The 27936-nt window shown below is 38.8% G+C and overlaps 1 protein-coding gene across 1 annotated transcript in view; it reads right to left on the bottom strand.

Moving 5' to 3' along the window:
• rapgef5a (Rap guanine nucleotide exchange factor (GEF) 5a) overlaps positions 1–27936 on the bottom strand; it is a 94631-nt gene that overhangs the window by 51324 nt on the left and 15371 nt on the right. The window contains exons 3-8 of the mRNA XM_060897648.1: positions 25298–25407; positions 24271–24392; positions 20609–20771; positions 9672–9753; positions 4248–4296; positions 4063–4139 (exon numbers count right to left, since the gene is read on the bottom strand). Of these exons, the coding sequence (XP_060753631.1) occupies positions 4063–4139; positions 4248–4296; positions 9672–9753; positions 20609–20771; positions 24271–24392; positions 25298–25407 (603 nt within the window). The remainder of the gene's footprint in view (positions 1–4062; positions 4140–4247; positions 4297–9671; positions 9754–20608; positions 20772–24270; positions 24393–25297; positions 25408–27936) is intronic.

The following is a 27936-nucleotide window of genomic DNA, read 5'->3' as shown; positions in this document are numbered from 1 at the left end:
CTATTGTCTAATCTAAGGCCTAATCAAGGCCTGTGAGTCTCTAATGAGCAGTATCTCAGAGCTGAGTAGTATTTTTGCAGTAAGTTGCAAATTTCTGTTATTTTCCTGTGTGGTAGTGAATGTCTGATCTAAGGACTGTGCAGTGTATGTATAGTCTGGAGTTGTAGTGAGTGTCTGATAAAACACGTGCGATCTATATGTTTCAGATCAAATATAGGTATAAAATGTGACTTTGCTGTCTGATCTCAGACTTATGCAGCTTTGTTGCAGTTTGGTAAAAATAAAATCTAATCTCAAATCTGTGCAGTGTGTGTATACAGTGTGGGAGTGCAATGAGGATGTCTAATCTCAAACCTGTGTTGGTGCAGTGTGGTCTGATCTTAGATCTGTGTTGTGATGGTAAAGTATGTTGCTGTTATGTTTGATCTCATACTTATGCAGCTTTGGAGGATTGTGGAATGTTAGTGAACGTGTCTGACCTCAAATCTGTCCAGTGTAGCTATAGTATGTTGCTCTTCTGTCTGATCTAAAACCTGTGCAGTGTGTGAATAGTGTGTGAGTGCAGTGAGGCTGTCTGATCTCAAGCCTATGTTGGTGCAGTGTGGTTCAAATCATGTCTGATCTCAGATCTGTTTTGTTGCTGTTATGTCTGATCACATATCTGGGCAGTATGTGTGTATGGTGTGTGCGATTGTAGTGAGGATGTCAGATCTGATCTCAGATCTTGTGTTGTGTTGCTGCACTATGTTTCTTTATTGTGTGAGATTTTGCTGTCTGATCAAATCACAGTGAAATGGTGAATTATTGAGACACAGTAAGAGGTTTCCCATGTCTGAAGCCTTGCCAAGCTCACTCACTCACCCACCCTCTCTGTCCTGTTTCCTGCCCCCCCCCCACCCCACCCCACCCCACCCCTCGCCCACACATCTCCAGACACATAAATGCACTCAGGCACACAAACAGAACTTCATACCCACTGCTCACATTATTCTAGAAATCCACAGGAAACACACACCTTTCTGAAATAAAGTGGCGTGTTCCTCTTCAGACACGACCCCCTGTGCTCTTTATTCTTCACTAAGCTGCTGAGTCACTCTTTCTGAAAGCTAAAATTGCTTTAAAATTTTTGTTCTTTTGTTCAGGAAATAGGGGCTGGAGGAAAAAAGTTTCCTACAGCTGGCTAATGGAAGACTGTTCTCAACACGGTGTGCGTTCACTGACACACAGGCACACACATGCCCGCAAAGACACACATTCATACACACACACATAGACACACACGTCCACACCGACACACATGCATGCACACATATGCACACACACGGCCACGTCGGCAGACATGCATACACACGGGGACACACATATGCGTACACACATGCGTACACACACGTGTGTCCTCAACGACACCCATGCATACTGTACACACACTGACAAACAGACACTCACACACACACACACACACACACACACACACACACACACACACACAAAATAAATATTGTGAAAGCATTCTATGAAATTTGCATTAATTGTCAGTTAAATCAGTTGTCAGTTAAATCAAATATCTGGCTTAGTGGTTAGCACGTTCGCCTCACACCTCCAGGGTTGGGTGTTCGATTCCCGCCTCCGCCTTGTGTGTGTGGAGTTTGCATGTTCTCCCCGTGCCTCGGGGGTTTCCTCCGGGTACTCCGGTTTCCTCCACCGGTCCAAAGACATGCGTGGTAGGTTGATTGGCATCTCTGGAAAATTGTCCGTAGTGTGTGATTGCGTTAGTGAATGGGAGTGTGTGTGTGTGCCCTGCGATGGGTTGGCACTCTGTCCAGGGTTGGGTTGGCACTCCGTCCGTCCAATTACTTGTGCCCTAGATAGTGGAAGATCATGTGCTGCAGTGTTTTTTGATTTGGCTAAAGCTTTTGACACTGTCAATCATGGTATTCTTCTATCGCGTCTACATAGTATCGGTCTTTCTGAAACCGCATTAGGTTGGATTAGGAACTACTTAAAGAACAGGTGTCAAAGGGTGCAAATTAAGGGGTTTCTATCTGACAAGCTTAGTATTGAATCTGGTGTGCCACAGGGGTCCATTTTGGGTCCCCTGTTGTTTACATTATATATAAACAATCTTGGTGATAATTTATTAAATGCAAGCATTCATTTATATGCTGACGATACCACAATTTATTGCTTTGCACCCTCCATTAATAGCTGCATCTTAAAGTTGCAGGAAGCATTTGCAATAGTTCAGCATAACCTTATTTCTTTAAAATTAGTTCTGAATGATAAGAAAACAAAATATATGATCATCTCGAGGAAATATAAGTGTGTATCTTCTCTTCCGTCGCTTTACACTCTACAGGGTAATTCTATAGAGCTAGTTTCCTCCTATAAATATCTAGGTTTTGTGTTGGAAGAGGACTTATCATTTAAGTTACATGTTAAACATTTGTTGCCTAAGCTAAGGTTACAACTGGGGTTTTACTTTCGAAATAGTGCTTGTTTTTCACAGTCAGCAAAGAGAAAGTTGGTGGAACCTACCTTCTTACCTGTCTTAGATTATGGAGATGTTTTTTTACAGAAACACCACTAAGGCTCTTTTACAATCATTGGACTCTGTTTATCATTCTGCTTTAAGATTTATAACTCGTACCAATCATTATACTCATCACTGTGCACTGTATGAAACGGTAGGTTGGCCTTCGCTTCACTTAAGAAGATACAAGCATTGGCTTATATTAGTGTACAAGGCCATAGTTGGCCAGCTTCCTCTTTATATGAATAGTCTACTAACTGTCAGTAGTCAAGGGCATAATCTGTGTTCAAGTAGATATATTCTTTTAAATGTTCCCTTAATAAAGACAGAGTTTGGAAAAACTGCTTTTACTTATAGTGCATCAACTGCTTGGAATGAGATTCAAAGATCATTGAAATTGAGTGTACTTATCTCAATGAATGAGTTTAAGCTGTATCTCAACCGAACATTCCAAACTGTCTGCACTTGTTCTTAATTTTGTTTTAATCTTGTTTTGTTGTTGTAGGAAATGTGTGTGTTGTGATTATTGTTCTATGCACTTAATTTGTTTTAAGTTGTCTATTGTGTGCTGCTACCTTGGCCAGGGTTCACTTGTAAATGAGATATTTATCTCAATGTGATCTTATCCCTGGTTAAATAAAGGTATAATAAATAATAAATAAAGGGTGTATCCTGCCTTGATGCCCGATGACGCCTGAGATAGGCACAGGCTCCCCGTGACCCGAGGTAGATGGGATAAAATGAGTGAGAGTGAGTGTTCCAGCCACCCGATATTATTACCAGTATTGACAATTTCCAACACCACAATCATATTTTTGCATAGAAAAACAATCAACTGTGTCCTTTATCTTGAGGATTGTTGTGCTTACGGTGGATGCTGGCCGTTCCTGCTCTCGAGCAAGATCGCTCGTTTGTGCACCGGCTGCTTTTTAAGCGATGATTTATTTCTTAATGTCCACTGAAAATGGCTCCCTTTTCTTTGTGCTACTGTTCTCGCTTACTTTCTTAGGACCCATAGTGCTATGTCTTCACTAAATCTTGCACAAAATGCAAAAATCACTAATAAAGTTGTGCAGCTAATCTTGGGCTAAAAATAGAACAAACCGCCCACGCCATTAATCTGTCAACAAAATTCGGCTAAAAAAATCACGTAGCTTTTAAACGCATGCTGAATGCAATGCTTTCGCTTGGCATTCCACTGATGCAAACAAGTTTTGAACAGCTCTCGGACATACGTGCAACTTAGCCGGTGTTCGGTTCCTATGTATTCCAAATAACCTTTGTACGCTTATGCAAATTTCTTGCGAAATTTAAATTCTTAAGGCGAAAATTGGTAAGGAAGTTTGTTTGTATGCTGAGGTTCCACTGTATATACTGTATATATAACAATTTAATGGCTAAATACTAGCTAGTTAAACTAAACTAAACTAAAAAGCACATGGTTAAAATACACACAGCTGAATATAAAATAAACCGAGTTATAACAACTCAGCGCGAGGTAACACAACAGAAACCCGACGTTCTCAGTGTACCTTGACTTTGTCTTCGACTGGCTTCTGTGGTTCTTGTTGGGAACTTTCTCCTGTCTCTGAATTGTCATCCTCAGACACTGCAATCAATCAGCGTGCAATCTATTAGTCTAACTGTGTTTAGTAAACACAACCATAAAGAAGACACTCATTTATTTGCTTCCCATCAGAAAGCTCATTAATCTTACTTGATTTGCGTGCCTTCCTCGCCAGCGCCGCAGCTAGTTCATTTTGTACCTGTGAACAACAGGAAATATGTTTCAGCCAGACAAGAAAAGAAAAGCAAGAGAAACACTCATGGTACTGCAGTAAGGTCAGTAAGGAGAACGCACATGATGTAATATTTAAAACACAGGACACAGGAGACAAACACAGATGATAAAAAATGCAAAAAGCCCTCATACTGAACAGTTCCTTCTTAATGGACAAGTGCTGTAAAGTTTCCCTTAAACGAGACTTCTGAGTCTGACGAGGACGTGGACGTGTCTCGCCGCAGGAAACGGCAGCTGACTTATTCATTTATTTATTTATTTATTTTAATGATTAAAAAGTTAAAAGCTACAAAACAGCCCAATCCTGTAGCACTGATTGTAGAAGGATAAGCCAGCGTATGGAATAAAACATGAGAAATAGATGCTGAGATCAAATTTAAGCAAAAAACGTACAAAAACAGCTCACTTTTATTCAGCGCAAAGGAGACGATGAAGGGATAAATTTCATTGTCAATTCTATAACCGGATTTCTGTAAAGCTGCATTGAGATAAAATCCATTGTTAAAAGTGCACTGAATAATAAAACAACTGAATTGGATGCTTTTCAGTGTGAAGAGTCATTTGTTGGGTTTTTCTTACTTAAGATAAGATAAAATAAGATAAGATTCGTCCCACAATGGGGAAATTTCTCTGTTACAGCAGCAAAAATATATAAAAAGAATAAAGAATAAAGAATAAAGACACGGTAGGGGGCACGGTGGCTTAGTGGTTAGCACGTTCGCCTCACACCTCCAGGGTCGGGGTTCGATTCCCGCCTCCACCTTGTGTGTGTGGAGTTTGCATGTTCTCCCCTGTGCCTCGGGGGTTTCCTCCGGGTACTCCGGTTTCCTCCCCCGGTCCAAAGACATGCATGGTAGGTTGATTGGCATCTCTGGAAAATTGTCCCTAGTGTGTGATTGCGTGAGTGAATGAGAGAGTGTGTGTGTGTGTGTGTGTGTGTGTGTGTGTGTGTGCCCTGCGATGGGTTGGCACTCCGTCCAGGGTGTATCCTGCCTTGATGCCCGATGACGCCTGAGATTGGCACAGGCTCCCCGTGACCCGAGGTAGTTCCGATAAGCGGTAGAAGATGAATGAATGAATGAATGAATAAACACATAATAGTATAAACAAAAATATATAAAAAGAATAAAGAATAATTTATTCTTCTGTGCAATGTAAACATTGCACATGTTTAAAATACTTTGTTATTGTTTATTATTGCAATTAAACAGTAATAACAGTGTGTATTATGGTGACTGGTTCACTGGGAGCAGCTTTGATTGTAAAGTCTAATAGCAGCAGGAGAAAAGAGCATCTGTATCGCTTCAGACACTTAGGATGTAACAGTCTGTCACTGAAGGAGCTGCTCAGAGATTAAACCGTTTCATACAGAGGGTGAGAGTCGTTCTCCAGCAATGATGATAGTTTTGCTACCATCCTCCTTTCTCCCACTTCCTGTTCAGTGTCCAGAGGAATCCCCAGGACTGAGCTGGCCTTCCTGATCAGCTTGTCCAGTCTCTTCCTCTCTGCAGTAGAGATGCTGCTGCACCAACATACCACACCATAGAATATGGCTGAGGCCACCACAGAGTCAAAAAAAGGTCTTCAGTAGCTCTCCCTGTACTCCTTAGTCTCCTCAGCAGAAAGAGTCTGCTCTGCCCTTTCTTGTAGATTGCCTCAGTATTGTCTGTCAAGTCCAGTTCGCTGTTCAGATGAACACCCAGGTATTTGTAAGCGTCCACTCTCATGATGTCCTTTCCCTGAATTTTCACTGGTGGTAATAATGAATTTTGTTTGTGCCTATAGAAATCCACAACTAGTTCTTTGGTTTGGATTACTCTAGGGTTTTGTCATGATTCAGCCCGGACTTTTGGCCATGTGCTATTGTTGTTGTCACGTGTCTGCCCCACCTTCATCTGCTCCTCCCTGTTTCTTCACCTGTTCCTAATGTTGTCATTGTCTTAATTGTATTTAAGTTAGCCGAGTTGCTGAATGCAGCGCGGATCATTAGTTGCGTGTACCCCTCGTCATGTCTAGTCCCTGTTAAATGTCGTCAGTTGTATTGTTTCATTTATCGTCATTTTTGTCTATGTCTTCTTTATTTATTAAACCCTCTTCATTTGAAGCTATCCTGCGTACGGGTCTGTCTCCTTCCATCCCCAGTTGTGACAGGTTTAAACTGAAGTGGTATTAAAAGCCATAGAAATATTGTGGGAAATCTTTATTTCCTCGAGAGTCCACAATCTTAGTCATGTCTATACTTTATTTTTTCACACCCAGAAACGCTTTAGACATTTTCCAAACGGATAAATTTATCCGATGAATTTACCAGATAAATGTCTAGACTGAGTCTGCATGTTTAATTTATGTGCATTTTCTGTGTGGCTGCTGATTTATTTTTCTTGTGGTTCTTCTGTTTGTAGGTTCATGGTTGGTGCTTGGAAACTTCAGCCTCATTTATCCATGCCATTCTTTATTGAGTTCTTATTAGTGATGGTGATGTGCTCAGTTCCACAAAAATACCAAAGAATCCTCTTTGTTTGCATTTGTTAGCTGATTGAATACCGAATACGAGAGCTTCTACAGATTTCGCTCTTTGACAGACAGCGGATTATCCCTGCGAGCTCATGTATACCAGTCGCCCTCGCACACACACCGTACGCTGGTGCCCCGGCGTCCTGCGATTAAATAGGCTTTCAGTCTGGCAGTTTAGTCTGAAACCGACTGAATAATCGGGAATGTGAAAGCTGTCACGTGGATGTAGGGGATGTTGTAGCTCAGGGTTCAAGGTGATGGATGACTGATCAGAAGGTCATGAGTTCAAATCCCAGGGTTTCCAATTTGACATTCCTGGGACCCTGAGCAAAGCCCTTAACCCCCATTTGCTGTATATGTGAGATAAAATGTAAGTTGCTCTGGATGAGGAAGTCTGCCAAATGCCATAAATGTAAATGGAGCAGGAACGGCAACACGGATACCGAACCCATGTCCAGCCTGTAGGAGGTGGTGTGAGTTCGGTTGTGCTGGATTCCCATGAGTGAATTGTTTTGGCTGATGACGTCATCATTAGTTTCCACTGCAAACAAGTAGCATGAGTGGCAGGGTAATGTTGTGATACAGGAAGGACAGGTGAGGTGTGTTACTACTACACATAATAGCACCAAAAATGTGGTGGAAATGGTTGTGATCTCCTCCAACGCAAATGCATCACGCTACGGAACAAATCACAGTCAGATTCAGACCAAAGTAAACGTCCTCAGAGTGAAAACTGCTTAAGACACCGATCTGGGTCATACAGACCACTGAGACTGCAGTTCTAATACTCTGTGGAATGAAATTTAAGCCAGAAATGTGCAATAGAGAAACAGTTTCCGAGACTCATGAATGCATTTTTATATTATTTTTTCGAACTATTTTTAGCTAGAATGTTATTAGCTTCTAATATTACAGCTGTAATATCTGATGTTAATGGTGCGACCAGTCACATCTCCTCTAGACTCGTAGCGAAAAAGATTAATGCCTGCCTGGGAAACCAGATCTATCCAGAATTCTAACGCGTGTGTTCTCTCACACTACTGAACACACACCTTTCTATCCTGTCAAGTACAAACGTTCACGTCACCACCCAGGAGCCAAACAATCAGGGCATATCTGCAGATCATTTATCATGTAATTTAGTGAAATGACCCTAGTTATGTATCTGTTCAGAGATCCATAGACGTTCGGCACGGGAAATTGACACTAAGTAGCATTTTCATGCTTATCTCATCCGTCTTCCCTCACAGTAGAGCCGAGTCTGTCACGTCACGATAAAGCTGGCTGCTAACGTATAGAACGTGTGCACAGAAAAGCAATCTCATTTATCTACATGGATACAAACAAATTTCTTTATAAGGCACTCGCAGGATCGTTTAGGGAGATGTGGTAGAGTAACGATTGAGACGTTAATCTACAACTGATCAGAAGGTTGTGAGCTTGAATCCCAGGTTTATCAAGCTGCCACCGCTGGGTCCTTGAGCAAGGCCCTTAACCCTAGGTTGCTCATTTGTATAAAATAAGATTTAAAAAAAAAAAGTTGCTCTGGATAAAGGCGTCAGCCAAACGGCGTAAACGTTTACAAGACAAATTATTATTTACAAGACAAAGTTTTCATGAAACTTCGTATTGCACAAAGACTTCATGAGTTTGTGTACGTTTTCGCGTAGACGTGACTCGGCTTCGGATCGTACAACCCGTGATATTGCGACTATATAAACATTTATGAAGATCAATAAATAAAACCGGGGCACGGTGGCTTAGTGGTTAGCACGTTCGCCTCACACCTCCAGGTTTGGGGGTTCGATTCCCGCCTCCGCCTTGTGTGTGTGGAGTTTGCATGTTCTCCCCGTGCCTTGGGGGTTTCCTCCGGGTACTCTGGTTTCCTCCCCTGGTCCAAAGACATGCATGGTAGGTTGATTGGCATCTCTGGAAAATTGTCCGTAGTGTGTGATTGGCGTGTGATTGGCGTGAGTGAATGAGAGTGTGTGTGTGTGTGTGCCCTGTGATGGGTTGGCACTCCATCCAGGGTGTATCCTGCCTTGATGCCCGATGACGCACAGGCTCCCCGTGACCCGAGGTAGTTTGGATAAGCGGTAGAAAATGAGTGAGAGTGAGAGAATAAATAAAACCATAGATTAGTGCAAAAGTAATGGCTCCCTATGTCTACGATAGCGGACATGCTGCGATGGCTGAGCTGAATTTGTGCAGTTTCGGTGCTGCTTTTTGGTTCAGCTTTGCATGTATGGTGTTTGTGGTGGTTACTAAATCAGCGGTGTCCATGACAACATCAAATAAACAATGTCTGTTGGCCAGTGATTGACATATGAAACTAATGTAAAGTATTGTTACAGAAACCTTTTATAAACCCGCCATTTTTTTTCTCTAAAAGATAAATGAAGCCTAAAGCACCTCTATCACCTATATGGTGATGTTTTCAATTGTGTTTAATGAGCATATCTGTAAGGAGACAGTGTATAATGTATTATGCTTTACATAAGGCAGTAATATCTGCACTTGGAAGATCCTTTATTTCTAAACAGCCTGTGTGTGTGTGTGTATGTGTGTGATGGAGTTCTGCTACATGACAGTGTGAGATAAGTACGACTGATCTCTGTGCCACAGGGACACGAGGGCATGATAACATGACAGATGGACCTCCTTTGGGTTTAAATGGCAGCCATGAGCTGAACTACATAGATATTAAAGGACTGGGACACACACACAAACACACACACACACACACACACACACACACAGTAGAATGACTTTCATTCAACATACAGTAACAAGCACAGTGAAGTGAGAGGTCACACACACACTCACCGTGGATGTAAGCCTTTCCAAAGCTTTCATCTGCAGAATTTCTCCACAGATATCCCGCTTTCCTTCGGGATCCTCTTCGGGACTGGGGGAAAAAAGGCAAAGGAAAGACAAATCAAACAAAGATGCCATCTAATACACAAGGGCAAATGTAACACACACACACACACACACACACACACACACACACACACACACAGGGTTAAGACCTCAGCTCTGTACTGCCCCCTCCTGACCACCAGTCTCTGTACTCCACACTCAGCAGGCTAAACCTCGACTAGCCATTTGTCTTCATTCTGACAGTTTATACACAAGAGCTCGATTCAAGCATCCGTGAAAATATCAGTCCACCTCCAAAACAAACTGAACACGACCCACAGAGAATCCTTAACACCAGGATCAAGTGCCTGCTTGACCTAGCTCTTACTGTATAAGAGGACAAAAAAACATTTAAGGAAAAAGAAATTTAAGGCTTTCCCGCTGTACGAGTGGCAAAAGAATGACAAAAAATTAGACGCGAATGTTTCAGACACGACAAAATTCTCTGTGCTGTGTTTTTGTGTCATACTTAACACATGGAAAAACACTGACAACACAGTGACAGGAAGGAGCAACAGCCAAGATTTAAGGAGTAAACAAAAGGAAGTCTGTGTATCAGCACAATACAATTAGCAGAAAACGAATCGTTGGAGTTTTTCATGAACAGATACTGTAAGACTTTTATTATGTAGCAAGGAGCTAGTGAACGATTCACTCACTCATCGGAACGATCCTCATTGAGGAATTTGAATTCTTAGCCAGTTATTTTAAGCTAAGCTAACGAAATAAAACTAGCAAAGTGTCGGATATTTAGCAGCGTTTGTTGTGTTAGCGTATTTTTGCTATTCGCTACTTCATACTCGACTGCCATAGCTAGCCTGAGCAGTATGATATAAGCTCGGTTTATCTCGCTCAAGCTACATATCAACAAAATTAATTACAATTATGATATTATGAATTACTGCAAATAATGTTTCTATGCATTGTTTATTGAATATAAACTCACGCTGTGGTCACTTGAGCTGGGTTTCTCTTTATACAATAGGCAATTTTAAAGGAATTTAGTTCATGCAATGATCCTGAAAATGATGCAAAAGTGATTACAAAGAAAAGAATAAGTCTACAATACCATCATTTATTTGAAGAACAACAAAAAAACAATTTCCCATCTCAGATAAATATTAACTTTTCAAATTTCTGGCTTTTCCGCATGTTTTTTTTTTTTTTTTTATACGTTCATCTTTTTACGATTTGCATTAAAGTGCTCGATGGAAAACACAATTCGGTCTGGCAGCATGAGTCCAGTTTATTTGTTTAGTCTATTTCATAGAAAAAATGGCTTCAAAGCTTCACAATGAACTAAAACCAAAAAGCATGTATTTGAATATTTTAAATTCTAAATCTCCGAAGTGAATAAAATGAAGTTTTTGTTAGGTTTTTGTTACCATTACGTTTGCGTATGCACAGGGTTTTTAGCACATGCATACACACATACACACAAACGCATGCACACACAGAGACACATACACACACAGAGACACACATACAGAAGACACACACAGAGACATGCACACAGAGACACACAGACACACAGAGACACACACATAGACACACACAGTGACATGCACACAGAGACACACACACATACTGTAGAGACTCACGGGTAGAGACACACACAGAGACACATAGAGACACACAGAGACACACACACAGAGCCGCACAGAGACACACGAGCAGAGACACATAGAGACACACAGACACACACAGAGACACACACATACACACACACAGACACACAGAGACACACACAAAGACACACACAGAGACGCACACACAGAAACACACACAGAGGCAGGCAAACACATACACACATACACGCACACACACACAGAGTTCTGGCCAAACTGGTAATTGTAAAGTTGTGCAATATTCAAATTGCATGCAAAAGATGTCGAGCAGTTGGAAGGTTGTGAACGTGACTGGAATATCCAACCAGCTCATTTAGAAAGAAAGCAAAAGTTCACACAGCTCCAGCAAACTGAAGAAACTATTTACATACAAACAGAAACTCAAAGAAAACAACTCCGACAAAACTCTCTATGCCTCCCTATCAGCTGACCCCGTTCTGATTTATTTAAATTCCCCAGCATGAACTTTCTCTAACTCTGTCAGCACACGCAGATGAAACGAACTGAATCCAATCTGACGAGTCTGATTGACAGTTAGTGTGAGGTCGGGGAAGGAAGCCCTGATTGGACGGCTGGTGTCACACGGTCCGCTATGTGTCACGTTCAATTCTGTCAGGGTAAAATTAAAGGCCCTGGTGCATCCCGTCTTCCCTCAACCTCATTAAAATTCCCTGCTCACGTCGGATGTGTCTATTCCCAGCTCGCCGTGCAGCCCGCGGTCACAGATGTGCTGTCAGGACACAACGACGAGGATCGAATCAACCGAGCCGTGCGTCGCTTTCCCTCCATAATTTCAGATAAAAAAAACATGGCAGGAAATTCATGTGGACTGCTGACATTACCAGATCTCCAGAGCAGAATTATAAATAGAGTAAACATGACAGCAGCACAGGTAGGTAAAAAAAACACAGAAGATAACAGGATAGCGTTCAGCTTTTCAGCTCTACACACAACAAACCATAGCCATCACTCTGTCTCTCTGTATTTCCACTTCATCAAAATGTTGGTGACTAAAAATGTGCATTTCAGGAGTCCCTGTAGTGTTTTGTGTGTTTGTGTAGCTGGCCCTGTGTTTACAGATATAGTGCATAATGTTTTAATTGGCAGTTTAGTCTAGTGTAGTGTAGTTTAGTCTAGTGTAGTTTAGTGTAGTTTAGTGTAGTTTAGTGTAGTGTAGTTTAGTGTAGTTTAGTGTAGTTTAGTTTAGTGTAGTTTAGTGTAGTTTAGTGTAGTGTAGTCTAGTGTAGTGTAGTTTAGTGTAGTTTAGTCTAGTGTAGTTTAGTGTAGTTTAGTGTAGTTTAGTGTAGTGTAGTCTAGTGTAGTGTAGTTTAGTGTAGTTTAGTGTAGTTTAGTGTAGTGTAGTTTAGTGTAGTTTAGTTTAGTGTAGTTTAGTGTAGTTTAGTGTAGTGTAGTTTAGTGTAGTGTAGTTTAGTGTAGTTTAGTCTAGTGTAGTTTAGTGTAGTTTAGTGTAGTGTAGTCTAGTGTAGTGTAGTTTAGTGTAGTTTAGTTTAGTTTAGTGTAGTTTAGTGTAGTTTAGTCTAGTGTAGTGTAGTGTAGTTTAGTGTAGTTTAGTCTAGTGTAGTTTAGTGTAGTTTAGTGTAGTTTAGTTTAGTGTAGTTTAGTGTAGTTTAGTGTAGTGTAGTCTAGTGTAGTGTAGTTTAGTGTAGTTTAGTCTAGTGTAGTTTAGTGTAGTTTAGTGTAGTTTAGTGTAGTGTAGTGTAGTGTAGTGTAGTTTAGTGTAGTTTAGTGTAGTGTAGTGTAGTGTAGTCTAGTGTAGTGTAGTTTAGTGTAGTTTAGTGTAGTGTAGTTTAGTGTAGTTTAGTGTAGTTTAGTGTAGTGTAGTTTAGTGTAGTTTAGTCTAGTGTAGTTTAGTGTAGTGTAGTCTAGTGTAGTTTAGTTTAATGTAGTTTAGTTTAGTGTAGTCTTGTGTAGTTTAGTGTAGTGTAGTTTAGTGTAGTTTAGTGTAGTTTAGTTTAGTGTAGTTTAGTGTAGTTTAGTCTAGTGTAGTTTAGTGTAGTGTAGTCTAGTGTAGTGTAGTTTAGTGTAGTTTAGTCTAGTGTAGTTTAGTGTAGTTTAGTGTAGTTTAGTGTAGTGTAGTGTAGTGTAGTTTAGTGTAGTTTAGTGTAGTGTAGTTTAGTGTAGTGTAGTCTAGTGTAGTTTAGTCTAGTGTAGTTTAGTGTAGTGTAGTCTAGTGTAGTTTAGTTTAATGTAGTTTAGTTTAGTGTAGTCTTGTGTAGTTTAGTGTAGTGTAGTTTAGTGTAGTTTAGTGTAGTTTAGTTTAGTGTAGTTTAGTGTAGTTTAGTGTAGTGTAGTCTAGTGTAGTGTAGTTTAGTGTAGTTTAGTCTAGTGTAGTTTAGTGTAGTTTAGTGTAGTTTAGTGTAGTGTAGTGTAGTGTAGTGTAGTTTAGTGTAGTTTAGTGTAGTGTAGTGTAGTGTAGTCTAGTGTAGTGTAGTTTAGTGTAGTTTAGTGTAGTTTAGTGTAGTGTAGTTTAGTGTAGTTTAGTGTAGTTTAGTGTAGTGTAGTTTAGTGTAGTTTAGTCTAGTGTAGTTTAGTGTAGTGTAGTCTAGTGTAGTGTAGTTTAGTGTAGTTTAGTGTAGTGTAGTGTAGTGTAGTGTAGTTTAGTGTAGTTTAGTGTAGTGTAGTGTAGTGTAGTCTAGTGTAGTGTAGTTTAGTGTAGTTTAGTGTAGTTTAGTGTAGTGTAGTTTAGTGTAGTTTAGTGTAGTTTAGTGTAGTGTAGTTTAGTGTAGTTTAGTCTAGTGTAGTTTAGTGTAGTGTAGTCTAGTGTAGTGTAGTTTAGTGTAGTTTAGTGTAGTTTAGTGTAGTGTAGTTTAGTGTAGTTTAGTCTAGTGTAGTTTAGTGTAGTGTAGTCTAGTGTAGTTTAGTTTAATGTAGTTTAGTTTAGTGTAGTCTTGTGTAGTTTAGTGTAGTGTAGTTTAGTGTAGTTTAGTGTAGTTTAGTTTAGTGTAGTTTAGTGTAGTTTAGTCTAGTGTAGTTTAGTGTAGTGTAGTCTAGTGTAGTGTAGTTTAGTGTAGTTTAGTCTAGTGTAGTTTAGTGTAGTTTAGTGTAGTGTAGTGTAGTGTAGTTTAGTGTAGTTTAGTGTAGTTTAGTGTAGTGTAGTTTAGTGTAGTTTAGTTTAGTGTAGTTTAGTGTAGTTTAGTGTAGTGTAGTTTAGTGTAGTGTAGTTTAGTGTAGTTTAGTCTAGTGTAGTTTAGTGTAGTTTAGTGTAGTGTAGTCTAGTGTAGTGTAGTTTAGTGTAGTTTAGTTTAGTTTAGTGTAGTTTAGTGTAGTTTAGTCTAGTGTAGTGTAGTGTAGTTTAGTGTAGTTTAGTCTAGTGTAGTTTAGTGTAGTTTAGTGTAGTTTAGTTTAGTGTAGTTTAGTGTAGTTTAGTGTAGTGTAGTCTAGTGTAGTGTAGTTTAGTGTAGTTTAGTCTAGTGTAGTTTAGTGTAGTTTAGTGTAGTTTAGTGTAGTGTAGTGTAGTGTAGTGTAGTTTAGTGTAGTTTAGTGTAGTGTAGTGTAGTGTAGTCTAGTGTAGTGTAGTTTAGTGTAGTTTAGTGTAGTTTAGTGTAGTGTAGTTTAGTGTAGTTTAGTGTAGTTTAGTGTAGTGTAGTTTAGTGTAGTTTAGTCTAGTGTAGTTTAGTGTAGTGTAGTCTAGTGTAGTTTAGTTTAATGTAGTTTAGTTTAGTGTAGTCTTGTGTAGTTTAGTGTAGTGTAGTTTAGTGTAGTTTAGTGTAGTTTAGTTTAGTGTAGTTTAGTGTAGTTTAGTCTAGTGTAGTTTAGTGTAGTGTAGTCTAGTGTAGTGTAGTTTAGTGTAGTTTAGTCTAGTGTAGTTTAGTGTAGTTTAGTGTAGTTTAGTGTAGTGTAGTGTAGTGTAGTTTAGTGTAGTTTAGTGTAGTGTAGTTTAGTGTAGTGTAGTCTAGTGTAGTTTAGTCTAGTGTAGTTTAGTGTAGTGTAGTCTAGTGTAGTTTAGTGTAGTTTAGTGTAGTTTAGTGTAGTGTAGTGTAGTGTAGTGTAGTTTAGTGTAGTTTAGTGTAGTGTAGTGTAGTGTAGTCTAGTGTAGTGTAGTTTAGTGTAGTTTAGTGTAGTTTAGTGTAGTGTAGTTTAGTGTAGTTTAGTGTAGTTTAGTGTAGTGTAGTTTAGTGTAGTTTAGTCTAGTGTAGTTTAGTGTAGTGTAGTCTAGTGTAGTGTAGTTTAGTGTAGTTTAGTGTAGTGTAGTGTAGTGTAGTGTAGTTTAGTGTAGTTTAGTGTAGTGTAGTGTAGTGTAGTCTAGTGTAGTGTAGTTTAGTGTAGTTTAGTGTAGTTTAGTGTAGTGTAGTTTAGTGTAGTTTAGTGTAGTTTAGTGTAGTGTAGTTTAGTGTAGTTTAGTCTAGTGTAGTTTAGTGTAGTGTAGTCTAGTGTAGTGTAGTTTAGTGTAGTTTAGTGTAGTTTAGTGTAGTGTAGTTTAGTGTAGTTTAGTCTAGTGTAGTTTAGTGTAGTGTAGTCTAGTGTAGTTTAGTTTAATGTAGTTTAGTTTAGTGTAGTCTTGTGTAGTTTAGTGTAGTGTAGTTTAGTGTAGTTTAGTGTAGTTTAGTTTAGTGTAGTTTAGTGTAGTTTAGTCTAGTGTAGTTTAGTGTAGTGTAGTCTAGTGTAGTGTAGTTTAGTGTAGTTTAGTCTAGTGTAGTTTAGTGTAGTTTAGTGTAGTTTAGTGTAGTGTAGTGTAGTGTAGTTTAGTGTAGTTTAGTGTAGTGTAGTTTAGTGTAGTGTAGTCTAGTGTAGTTTAGTCTAGTGTAGTTTAGTGTAGTGTAGTCTAGTGTAGTTTAGTTTAATGTAGTTTAGTTTAGTGTAGTCTTGTGTAGTTTAGTGTAGTGTAGTTTAGTGTAGTTTAGTGTAGTTTAGTTTAGTGTAGTTTAGTTTAGTGTAGTTTAGTGTAGTTTAGTGTAGTGTAGTCTAGTGTAGTGTAGTTTAGTGTAGTTTAGTCTAGTGTAGTTTAGTGTAGTTTAGTGTAGTTTAGTGTAGTGTAGTGTAGTGTAGTGTAGTTTAGTGTAGTTTAGTGTAGTGTAGTGTAGTGTAGTCTAGTGTAGTGTAGTGTAGTTTAGTGTAGTTTAGTGTAGTGTAGTTTAGTTTAGTTTAGTGTAGTTTAGTGTAGTGTAGTTTAGTGTAGTTTAGTCTAGTGTAGTTTAGTGTAGTGTAGTCTAGTGTAGTTTAGTTTAATGTAGTTTAGTTTAGTGTAGTCTTGTGTAGTTTAGTGTAGTGTAGTTTAGTGTAGTTTAGTGTAGTTTAGTTTAGTGTAGTTTAGTGTAGTTTAGTCTAGTGTAGTTTAGTGTAGTGTAGTCTAGTGTAGTTTAGTTTAATGTAGTTTAGTTTAGTGTAGTCTTGTGTAGTTTAGTTTAGTTTAATGTAGTTTAGTTTAGTGTAGTCTTGTGTAGTTTAGTGTAGTTTAGTCTAGTGTAATTTAGTGTAGTTTAGTTTAATGTAGTTTAGTTTAGTGTAGTCTTGTGTAGTTTAGTGTAGTTTAGTCTAGTGTAGTTTAGTGTAGTTTAGTTTAATGTAGTTTAGTTTAGTGTAGTCTTGTGTAGTTTAGTGTAGTTTAGTCTAGTGTAGTTTAGTGTAGTTTAGTTTAATGTAGTTTAGTTTAGTGTAGTCTTGTGTAGTTTAGTGTTGTTTAGTCTAGTGTAGTTTAGTTTAATGTAGTTTAGTTTAATGTAGTTTAGTTTAGTGTAGTCTTGTGTAGTCTAGTCTAGTTTAGTCTAGTGTAGTCTCGTGTAGTTTAGTGTAGTTTAGTTGAATGTAGTTTAGTTTAGTGTAGTCTTGTGTAGTTTAGTGTAGTTTAGTCTTGTGTAGTTCAGTGTAGTCTAGTGTAGTCTCGTGTAGTCTAGTGTAGTTTAGTTTAGTGTAGTTAAGTGTAGTTTAGTCTTGTGTAGTTTAGTGTAGTTTATAGTTTAGTCTTGTGTAGTTTAGTTTAGTGAAGTTTAGGGAAGTCTTGTGTAGTTTAGTGTAGTTTAGTGTAGTGTAGTTTAGTGTAGTGTAGTTTAGTCTAGTTTAGTCTAGTTTAATCTAGTGTAGTTTAGTCTAGTTTAGTCTAATTTAGTCTAGTGCATTTAATTGTAGTGTAGTTTGATCTAGTGTAGTTTAGATAGTTCAGTGTAGTTTAGTTAATAAACAATAATAACATAAACATTAGACTGGTTCAGCTCTTCTCTGCTAGTGCTCCTTTAATGTGTTTAACCTGCAACTCACCCGTCACTGCAGCTCCCCCCCACACACACGCACACACCTCGAGGACAAAGAGGCAGAGAGATTTAGAGAGACCAAGAGGTGAGAGATGAAGGAGAGAAAAAGAGAAGAGGTTTGTGGGGGTGGAGAAAGAAAGAAATATAGAACACTCCACTGAAGCGAGGCTCAGGTGGTGACTTAAAAGGCACAAGTAAAAAAATTCTACCTGAAATTCAACATCATACACTGGAAATGACATCATGCTGCTCTCATCTCTCATAGCATATTAAGATTCTGTGTTAGAAAAAAGCATAAAGAGAAAGAAGTACAAAAAGTGTAAGTGAGAGGGAGTCAGGGAGATAGAGGAAGATGGTGAGGAAGACAATGACTCAGTGAAAGAGAGAGAGAATGGCAGTGAAGAGGAAAGCAAGATAGACAGGAAGACAATAAGAAAGACAAGAGTGACAGTGAAAAAGACAAGAAAGACAACCAGAAAGCGACAAATAGAGAGACAGTGAGAGAGAGACAAGACGGACACTGAGAGAGACAGTAAAAAAAAGACAGATAGTAAAATAGAAGAGAACAACCAGAAAGACAACGAGAAAGACTTTATTTACACACATTTCTGTTACCTGTACAGTGTCAAAGATCAGTACAACACAACATAATGAGCACAGCATGGTGTACATTCACTACAAATACATCAGTCACTGTATCACTACAAACAGGGCTACAACATCCTATAATCGCCATGGTGATATCAGCCGACAAGAAAATATATGTACTCTGTGGAAACTGAGTGCTGTGAGTCCAAGATGTGAGCTTCTGGACTTCTTACTCTCTCTCTCTCTCTTTCTCTCTCTCTCTCTATCTCTCTCTCTGCCTCACTCACTCACACACTCACTCACACACTCACTCACACACTCACTCACACACTCTACCTATTTCACCCTCTTTTCACTCTTTCTCTACCACTCATACTACCTCCCTTTTCTCTTTCTCTCTGTTTTTAAATCCCTAACTCTTTATCAGTCTACTACACTCACTCTCTTTCACCCACACACACTTTCTAATCTCTCTCTCTCTCTCTCTCTCTCTCTCTCTCTCTCTCTCTCTCTCTCTCTCTCTCACTCTCTCCTCATGCTCATCACATGCCTCACTCACCACTCTCTTTCTATACCTCTCTCCCTCCCTGTTTTTCACTCTCTCTACCATTATCACCCAGCATCTCGCTCCTTACCGGTTTCCCAATGAACATCTTCCACCTTCTTTCTAATTTTTTTCACTATTCTTTTCATCCACCCACATCCACCTCACTCACCTCACAGTCACCCCTCTCTGCCTAGAGAGAGACAGACAGACAGAGAGACAGTCAGACACCTCCCCCTCTCTCATCCCCTGCTACCCATCTTCCCCACTCTCTATACTGTATAAACCTCACACACTAGTCTCTCTCGATGTCTATCACTCTGCTCTCTACATATACACCTCACCTGCCTCCTCTGCCCACATACACACTCCTTAAATATCTTTTATCACTCCCTATTTCTGGTGTCTGAAAGACAAAAACGAGAAATAAACCGGTGAAATCGCTCATCACACCTATTTCAGCTTGTTCAGGAAGGTGTAAATATCACTGAGGGTTCTCAAGCTGAGTGTGGAAATAAAACAGCCATGTCATACACGAAGACTGGGGGAAATAAGGTCTGTGTTTTTATGCATATGCACTGAGGTGGAAATCATTCGACTGATGACTGATGATCATTTGAATTCTTTCTAGAAATAATCAGATCTGCTGTTATACTAACACCTAGGAAACTTATGTGAAACTAGCATTTTAATACTTGAGATACACAACCAAACCACACCAGCTCACTCGGTCCCACTTGATTTTTGTGGCCAAATTGAGCGACGCACACTTTCCTGTTCACTCAGTGTCCTAGTGTGTAATACAGAGAGCCTGGATACTCATTTAGCAGACTTAACGAACTAAGCAGCATTTTCTCCGCCAAACACGACAATTATCCATGCAGCAAAACCTTCATACGACAACAGTGTGGAGAAAATGCTCAGTACGGCACACTGATTGTGTTATATAATATTACTAGCTGATTTGCATATTGTATGCAGAACAGCAATTTCAGATTTCAATTCAGTTAAAGTGTAAGTGTAACTACTCGCTGTTCTAATCTTATCAGGACACACTGAGCATCGCAATACAAGATCCAAAAAAATGTAAACAGGGTCTCATAATAATAACAAAATTAAATAAAATAATCATAATCATAATCACAATAATAATAATAATAATAATAATTATTATTATTATTATTATTAGTAGTAGTAGTAGTAGTAGTAGTAAGAATAATAATATTCATAATAATACTGGTAATAATAATAATAATAATAATAATAATAATAATAATTTTTTTTCCAATTTTGGTTAATATTTTTGAGCAATTTCTTTCTTTATTTTTATTTTTTTTTTAAGTAATTTTTTTTATTAAACTTTTGAGATTCACAGTAACAAAACCAAGCCTCAACACTTTCTAGACTTTCTAGAGGAAATATCTAGAAGCCTGGCATTAGCCTTCAAGAATGATCCCAGGTCATGTGTTAGGAGTGCAGACAGAAAGACATCCAGGGCAATATGCTATATACTGTACCACAGTCAAATGTAACCACTAAATCTTATTATAGATTAAAATAAATCAAATATATTGTATATAACCCTATTTGTAGACATTCGTACTCGTTTCAAGCTTAAAATATCTTTTAATATCTTAAAATATCTTTTTCCAGTTTTACTGGAAGATCATTTTTCTCAGTTTAAGAATTCAGTTCTAAATACTGTAGGAAAAAAAAAAATTGCCAATTGTCTGAGAAGGTTTTAAGTAAAAGTGTCGTTATTAAGATATTTACATTTGCTAAGATATAAGTCTATAGGGAAAAGAGGATTTGTGTTTGTCCTAGTCTCCTCATCTGTTTAGTGTGTGTGTATGTGTGTGTGTATGTGGTACTTACGGGCTAACCACCCTAAATTGGACGTATGGGACGAGCTGCGTAAGCAGTCGGACTCCGTTCTGCCATTCCTCCTCCGAGCGAAACTCACAGCCCTGCGCGTCACACTCCTCGAATGAGAACTGGTAGTATGTGTTGGAGTCTTCGAACACCACTCGCTGGTCCACTACACAGCACAAGGGAAGTCAGAGGCACCAGAATAAACACTGTGCACTGTGAAGGACACATTAAGATACGCTCTTTACTTCTCTTTAATACCAGCACATTTACCTATAATGAGATTATTGTCACTGAAATATAATTTGTCTCAGCATGGTCTTGAACTTTTTTATTCTGTGTCGGATTGTTTCGCTTCTTTCTAGAAATAAATGCTCAATGTGAAAAAAAAAGATCTGCATATAAAAAAATAAGTCATTTTGTTTTACAGTGAGGTTCTATGACGTACCATACAGAGGGTTTTGTAGTACCAAGCAGAACACTTTTAACGATGTCATGAACTCTTAATTATCTAATAAACCCTTAAAGAACCCTTGAAGAAACTATTTTATTCTCAGATAGAATGGAGCTTTTCATGATGACGAGTCCAGAACTCACTCCATCAGTCACGTGAAACCAAAACAGAATATTAGAGCAGCAGAATCTCTCCAGTCTTTATAGTGCAGCAGTTCTGGAGTTGATGAATGTCACATTTAAGTGTAATATGACAGATAAAATAGCCAAAAAGCATGGTTTTAGTGGTTTTAATTCGTATTTCCTCTCTAAAGAAATATACTTTATAAACTAACTTTCACCTTGCAAACGGTATTTTCTTTGACAAAAGTCAATAAAAAAGCAAAATAAACAAAACAGGAAGCTATACTACATTTTGCAGAGGTCCTTATCCAGAGCGACTTACATTTTATCTCATTTATACAGATGAGCATTTGAGGATTAAGGACCTTACTCAGGGGCTCAAAAGTGGCAGCTTGGTGGACCTGGGATTCAAACTCACGACCTTACGATCAGTCACCCAACTCTTTAACCATTTCCCCAATACCACTAGAGGAATTCCTGGTACTGTAGGACTTAGGAAAGAATGAAATGTTCTGGATTGTTCACTCACTCACTCACTCACTCATTTTCTACCGCTTATCCGAACTACCTTGGGTCACGGGGAGCCTGTGCCTATCTCAGGCGTCATTGGGCATCAAGGCAGGATACACCCTGGACGGAGTGCCAACCCATCACATGGCACAAACACTCTCATTTACACACTACGGACAATTTTCCAGAGATCCCAATCAACCTGCCATGCATGTCTTTGGACCGGGGGAGGAAACCGGAGTACCCGGAGGAAACCCCCGAGGCACGGGGAGAACATGCAAACTCCACACACACAAGGAGGAGGCAGGAATCGAACCCCCAACCCTGGAGGTGTGAGGTGAACGTGCTAACCACTAAGCCACTGTGCCCCCCCTGGATTGTTCAACAAAAAAAAAATTTTTTAAAAATCAGTTTCAACTACAAAATGCTGCTGATCTGGAAACTCCTCCGGCATGAGGCAGAGCCAAGTAATTATCATGTTTTGAAAATATTGCAAAATTTTAATTCTCAAAAGGAAATCTTAGTTAAAAAATTCAAATTTGTTTTCCCCTGTATTTCCATTGGACTACAAGTTGGAATAAAGTAAGCAGAGTGCAGCGCATTACAGAAGTTTAGCACAGGGATCTGGTTGGGTTGTTAAAGTAACGTTCGGTCAGACGATGCTAACAAGTCACAGCTGGCTGTGTGCCATGAGCAGAGGCAGTCGCCCTGAGAGAAGAACATTATGGTATTAAATGAGCTAGCACTGGGACTGCTGATTTAGCTCTAAACACAGTATAATTATGAAGCTGGAATCAATAGGCCATGAAAGAAGCCAAGTGATGTGGAGCACTCTGAAAAAACCCAGAAAGGTTAAGAGGACGGATAACAAGCAGGTGAGGAAACAGGTGAGGGGGAGTTATGTAACTCTTTCTAAACGGTACTAGAAAGAGCGCAAACTGGATTTTTTTATTATTGAAGCGAGCAGACATGGAAGGTCGGGTTAATCCCGGCAATAACAGCAACATGTTGGTGAGAAAACCCAATTACTTCCTAACTATATATAAGGAAGATGAATAAGCATTCTGAGAGTGAATCTGTGTTCGTGAGTATCTATTTATTTAACGCCTGACAGGAGACCCATGTCAAAACAGGACTGCTTATAATACACAAAACTATACATGAAATTATGTATATACATCTGTAATGCTTTTAGTAATTTATTCAATACAGAAATGTGTACTAGGCAGAGCGGCAGCGCGCAGGGAATCGGTAGCTCAGTGCTTACAATGCTGGATTATTATGTCATGGATCAGAAGGTTGCGTGTTCAAATCAGCTCTTGGGCCTTTGTGCAACGTTGTTAAACCTCAAGTTCTCAGTTGTGTAAATGAGATCTATGTAAGTAAGGATAAGGGTATGCTGTATTTGAATGTAAACACTATTATATCGCACACAAGTACTTCTGTATTGTTTTATGTACTGTAGCACCAAAAACCTACAGGAACCTTGTTTCATTTCACTGTGTACTTCACTGTAAACTGTTGAATTGACAATAACGTTGTGTGACTTGACATATAAACACTTGTATTATGTATGATATAAGCTTTTTTTTGGTGTTTCCATGAACCGCTTGTCCTACAATAACTAAGATGCTCACCAACATCACTTTAACTCTTCATTCGTCTGTTTGTTCAGAGATAATAAAAAAATAATACAAAATAAAAAAACATGGATGAATTCAGCGAGCAGCCAGCGCAGCCAAATAATTCTCATATGAGCAAAAAAAAAGCATGCTGTGCTTTAAACACAGTCAAACTAGTATAAATAAATATTGGCAGCACTTGCTGGATAATGATAGAGTCTTTTATACTGATGCAGAGGATGAAGCTGAAGGCAGGATTAGCAATAATGCTCCTGGAATGGTCTGTAATGTGAAATGTTTAAATGATGAATTTCCTGATTTACATAAAAAAATGAAGTGTTTCGTTTAAATGACAGAGACAAGACATCTCATAAAGAAATATGAGCTGAATATTGCATGTTTATACTAATAAAATTTGGAATAATTGTTAACAATGCTAACTGTGTGAATAAAAGCAATTAACACTCTTCAGGAGGAAAAGAAAAATGGACAGCGAAAACACTCGAACATCCTCATAAATTAGAATGATATACAGTCATTAGTTTATAGTTGTAGAACGTGCCATTCAAGCCATTCTAATGCTGATGCTAGTTAGCACGCTAACTCTAGTTCTAGGATGGAGATTTAAATACATGGGTGGGCTCAAGGAGTTCCAATCGTTCAGCAAACTTCACCTACTGTTACTGTTAGAGAACTAATCTTGACAAATATATGCTAAGACTAACCAAACTGGTTTGCTAGCTAAACACTGATGATGATAATACTCAACAAATAATAAGCTTAGGAAATATGAACTGTGCTGCCATCGTGTAGTTTCTATGGAACACATGTGGTGAAGTAGACGGTCGCTATGCACCACCGCCATGACGACAGTTTCACTTCAGGAAAGGGCTACAAGCATTAAGCAGACTAGCATTAAAGCTAGCGGTATAGTATTTGGCCAGCTTTAAGGTGAGTTACCTGAGTGAAGGATGCCGAGCTCCAGCAGCACTTGCCAAACCCGTGCTGCCATCATCCTGCACTGGACAAATACACACTGCTCCAGCAGCCACTGTACCAGCTCCACACCTACATAACTCCTCCTGTGGGGAGAAAAACACACACACATCACACACATTACTGTTTCACACGCAGGAAGATGCACTGCTCCATCTGCCACTGTGTCAGATTATCAGTGCTATAGATAAACAAATTTTTTCCCAAACACAAACCTGCACACACACACACACACACACACACACACACACACGTACATGTGGCTTTGTGTATGTGTGTATGTGTGTGTTTGTGTATACGTGCATTTATGTGTGTGTCTGTGAGCATCTGTGTGCTTGTGTGCATGTGTCTTTGTTTGGGTTTATGTGCATCTCTGTTTGTGTGTGTATCTGTGGCATGTGTCTGTGTGCACCTGTGTGTGCTGGTCTGTGTGTGGCTATGGATCTGTGTGTGTGTTTATATCTGTGTGTGTGTGTGTGTGTGTGTGTGTGTGTGTGTGTGTGTGTGTGCCTGTGTTTGTTTAGCGTAATCTCCATTTCATTCAGTGCAAATGTTTTAGTGCTTAACGATGATGATTCCTGTATAAAAGTCATGTGTCATGACTAGCTACACCTCATGTTAAATAAACTTACTCCTGTTGGATAAAGGGAAAAAAAATCATTAAAAATATTTACCTTTTATACAAATTAGTTTCACTGTGCTGCTGCTAAACGTCTTTGTGGAGAGGAAAAATGAAAGGCTGAATATTTTACTACATCCACATGCAAAACTTTTCACAGTCTGCAGCCTGGTATTGTTCTTAAGACGGTGTTACTGAGTAAAGAACTAGTTAAACACTGGCAGGTCTGTGTTATACGTATGTAAATGAAATACAGAATGTGTGTGATTCGCTTCTATTAAAAAAATGACTCAAAGTCATTAAAGGCTGTCGTAGGGGATGATGAGCTTTCACAATAAGACAACACAAACATGTGGAGACGCATCCTCTCACCTGATGATCCGTGCCAAGTGGATCTTGTCTTTGGCTGGATACGGGCCATGGGACAGAAATGCATTTCTCAGTGCACGGCCTGCACACGGAAAACTCTGAGAGCATGACTGCTGCTAATGAGAGAGAGGGAGAGAGAGAGAGAGAGAGAGAGAAAGAGAGAACTTTAGTAAAGCGCGCGTGTGTGTGTGTGTGTGTGTGTGTGTGTGTGTGTGTGTGTGTGTGTGTGTGTGTGTGTAAGAGAGTGAGCGTAATGTATGATGCAAAGCACAAATGGGTCAAGGACAAACTCAGGCTTCAAAAGAGCTGAACTAATATAATATTCTTACAAACATGCCAAAGGCAATAACTTGTATTGTACTGAAGGTTTTTTTTTTCTTTTTCGTTAGCATGATAATTCTCGTCGTTGTTCTTCATGACAATGTCGTACAAAGTGAACGTATATAAATTCTTCCTGTAGACACCTTCACAAGGCAACAGAAAGAAAGTGGTAAATAATGAAATGAATGAACTACAGTAATTTCAAAAAAATTCTATCCTTTATTTTTTTTATTCTTTGCCCAATAAAAACAGTCAAAATAATTTAAATAAAATTAATTTAGGTCAAAATAATTTTTAAAAATACAAATAATAATAATAAAAAAAAGCTAGACGGTTAATTTGACCATTTAATTTGACTCTTTACCCTTTTTTTAACATGTAATGTTAAACAATTTGACACTGTACATGTTTATGTCTGACTTACGATGTATTTGATGAAAATGTATATTTATAACAGTCACTATTTTTTATCTCTGACTGTTCAAAGGTGATTATTTGTCTACAACTGCAGCTATGACACTCGCTCCTTCAGTACACTCGTTCAAATACCGTATTGTTTCTATGGTAACAAGTGCATGTGAGATGCTCCACATAAATGCGACCCAAGAAAGTTTTTTTTCAGTAAGGAGATTATTTAGAGTTTATTTAACACTTATGGAAGGAGTTTCCAGTACAACAGTTCCGGCCAAATCTTCAGGATGGACGACGTCTCAGTTTCTCTGTAACAAGAGCTGTTTCTGTCTCAGAGACAGAGAAGAAAGTTTCTCACTAAGGTTTGGTGCTACCATGTCAGATATAACATGAACTGGTTCCAAAAATGTTCCACATTAAACATCCCAAGAAATTGGCAAAAACGTATGAAGTGTCGCTCAGTATTGCTCATTTGTAAACTGTAATATTCTGAACCTAGAATATACTGAATATAGAAGAATAGAGAGTTACTGACATTCTGATTAACGTAAGGATTTAGAAGAAAAAAAGCTTAGAGGGATATGATGTAATACTGATGCATGTAAGAGCTTTCAGAAGAGCGGGACATGTCTCGTTTTTTAACCATTCAACCATACAAGACTGCCTGTGTCCTGTTGATTAAAAGTTATAGTGTGTGTGTGTGTGTGTGTGTGTGTGTTTTCCCTGGACGTTTGCTTCATTTGCCAACTGTAATCCATCAGCTGTTACATCATCGGTCCACACTGAATATGTGATGAAGAAATTTTTGTTCTGTATATGTGTCTGTGTCTATGTCTGTCTCTCTTTTTTTCTTTGTGTCTGTCTCTCTTTTTTTCTTTGTGTCTGTCTCTATGTCTGTCTCTCTTTTTGTCTTTGTGTCTGTCTCCATGTCTGTCTCTCTTTTTGTCTTTTTGTCTGTCTCTATGTCTGTCTCTCTTTTTGTCTTTGTGTCTGTCTCCATCTCTGTTTTTCTTTTTGTCTTTGTGTCTGGCTCCATGTCTGTCTCTCTTTTTGTCTTTGTGTCTGTCTCCATCTCTGTTTTTCTTTTTGTCTTTGTGTCTGTCTCCATGTCTGTCTCTCTTTTTTTCTTTGTGTCTGTCTCCATGTCTGTCTCTCTTTTTGTCTTTGTGTCTTTCTCCATCTCTGTTTTTCTTTTTGTCTTTGTGTCTGTCTCCATGTCTGTCTCTCTTTTTTTCTTTGTGTCTGTCTCTATGTCTGTCTCTCTTTTTGTCTTTGTGTCTGTCTCCATGTCTGTCTCTCTTTTTGTCTTTTTGTCTGTCTCTATGTCTGTCTCTCTTTTTGTCTTTGTGTCTGTCTCCATGTCTGTCTCTCTTTTTGTCTTTGTGTCTGTCTCCATCTCTGTTTTTCTTTTTGTCTTTGTGTCTGTCTCCATGTCTGTCTCTCTTTTTGTGCTGCGTCTGTCTCCATGTCTGTCTCTCTTTTTGTGCTGCGTCTGTCTCCATGTCTGTCTCTCTTTTTGTGCTGCGTCTGTCTCCATGTCTGTCTCTCATTTTATCTTTGTGTCTGTCTCCATGTCAGTCTCTCTTTTTCAAGAGATAAAAACACAGACATGATTGAAAGACAGGAATAAGATGATCAGATTATGGGACAGCAGTGAGGTATGAATTTAAAGGAATGAATATTTTTAAAGCAGCCCCCTGTGTGATTGGATCAGTGCTGAAATAGAACTTTACAGGTAAGAACATTTCCAGGAACAGTATTGATGGGAATTAACATTACATTTACTCCATTACATCGACTTTATTCATTATTTGAAGCATGACTGGGTGTAGAATATCTTCTATAACATTTACAATATTTTACTACATTCAACCATGTTCTTTCTTCAAGCTTCTATAATATTCTCTTTT

Source organism: Tachysurus vachellii, chromosome 21, assembly GCF_030014155.1.
Source record: "Tachysurus vachellii isolate PV-2020 chromosome 21, HZAU_Pvac_v1, whole genome shotgun sequence".
Classification (NCBI taxonomy): Eukaryota; Metazoa; Chordata; class Actinopteri; order Siluriformes; family Bagridae; genus Tachysurus; species Tachysurus vachellii.
This window is presented reverse-complemented; position numbering and strand designations above follow the sequence as displayed.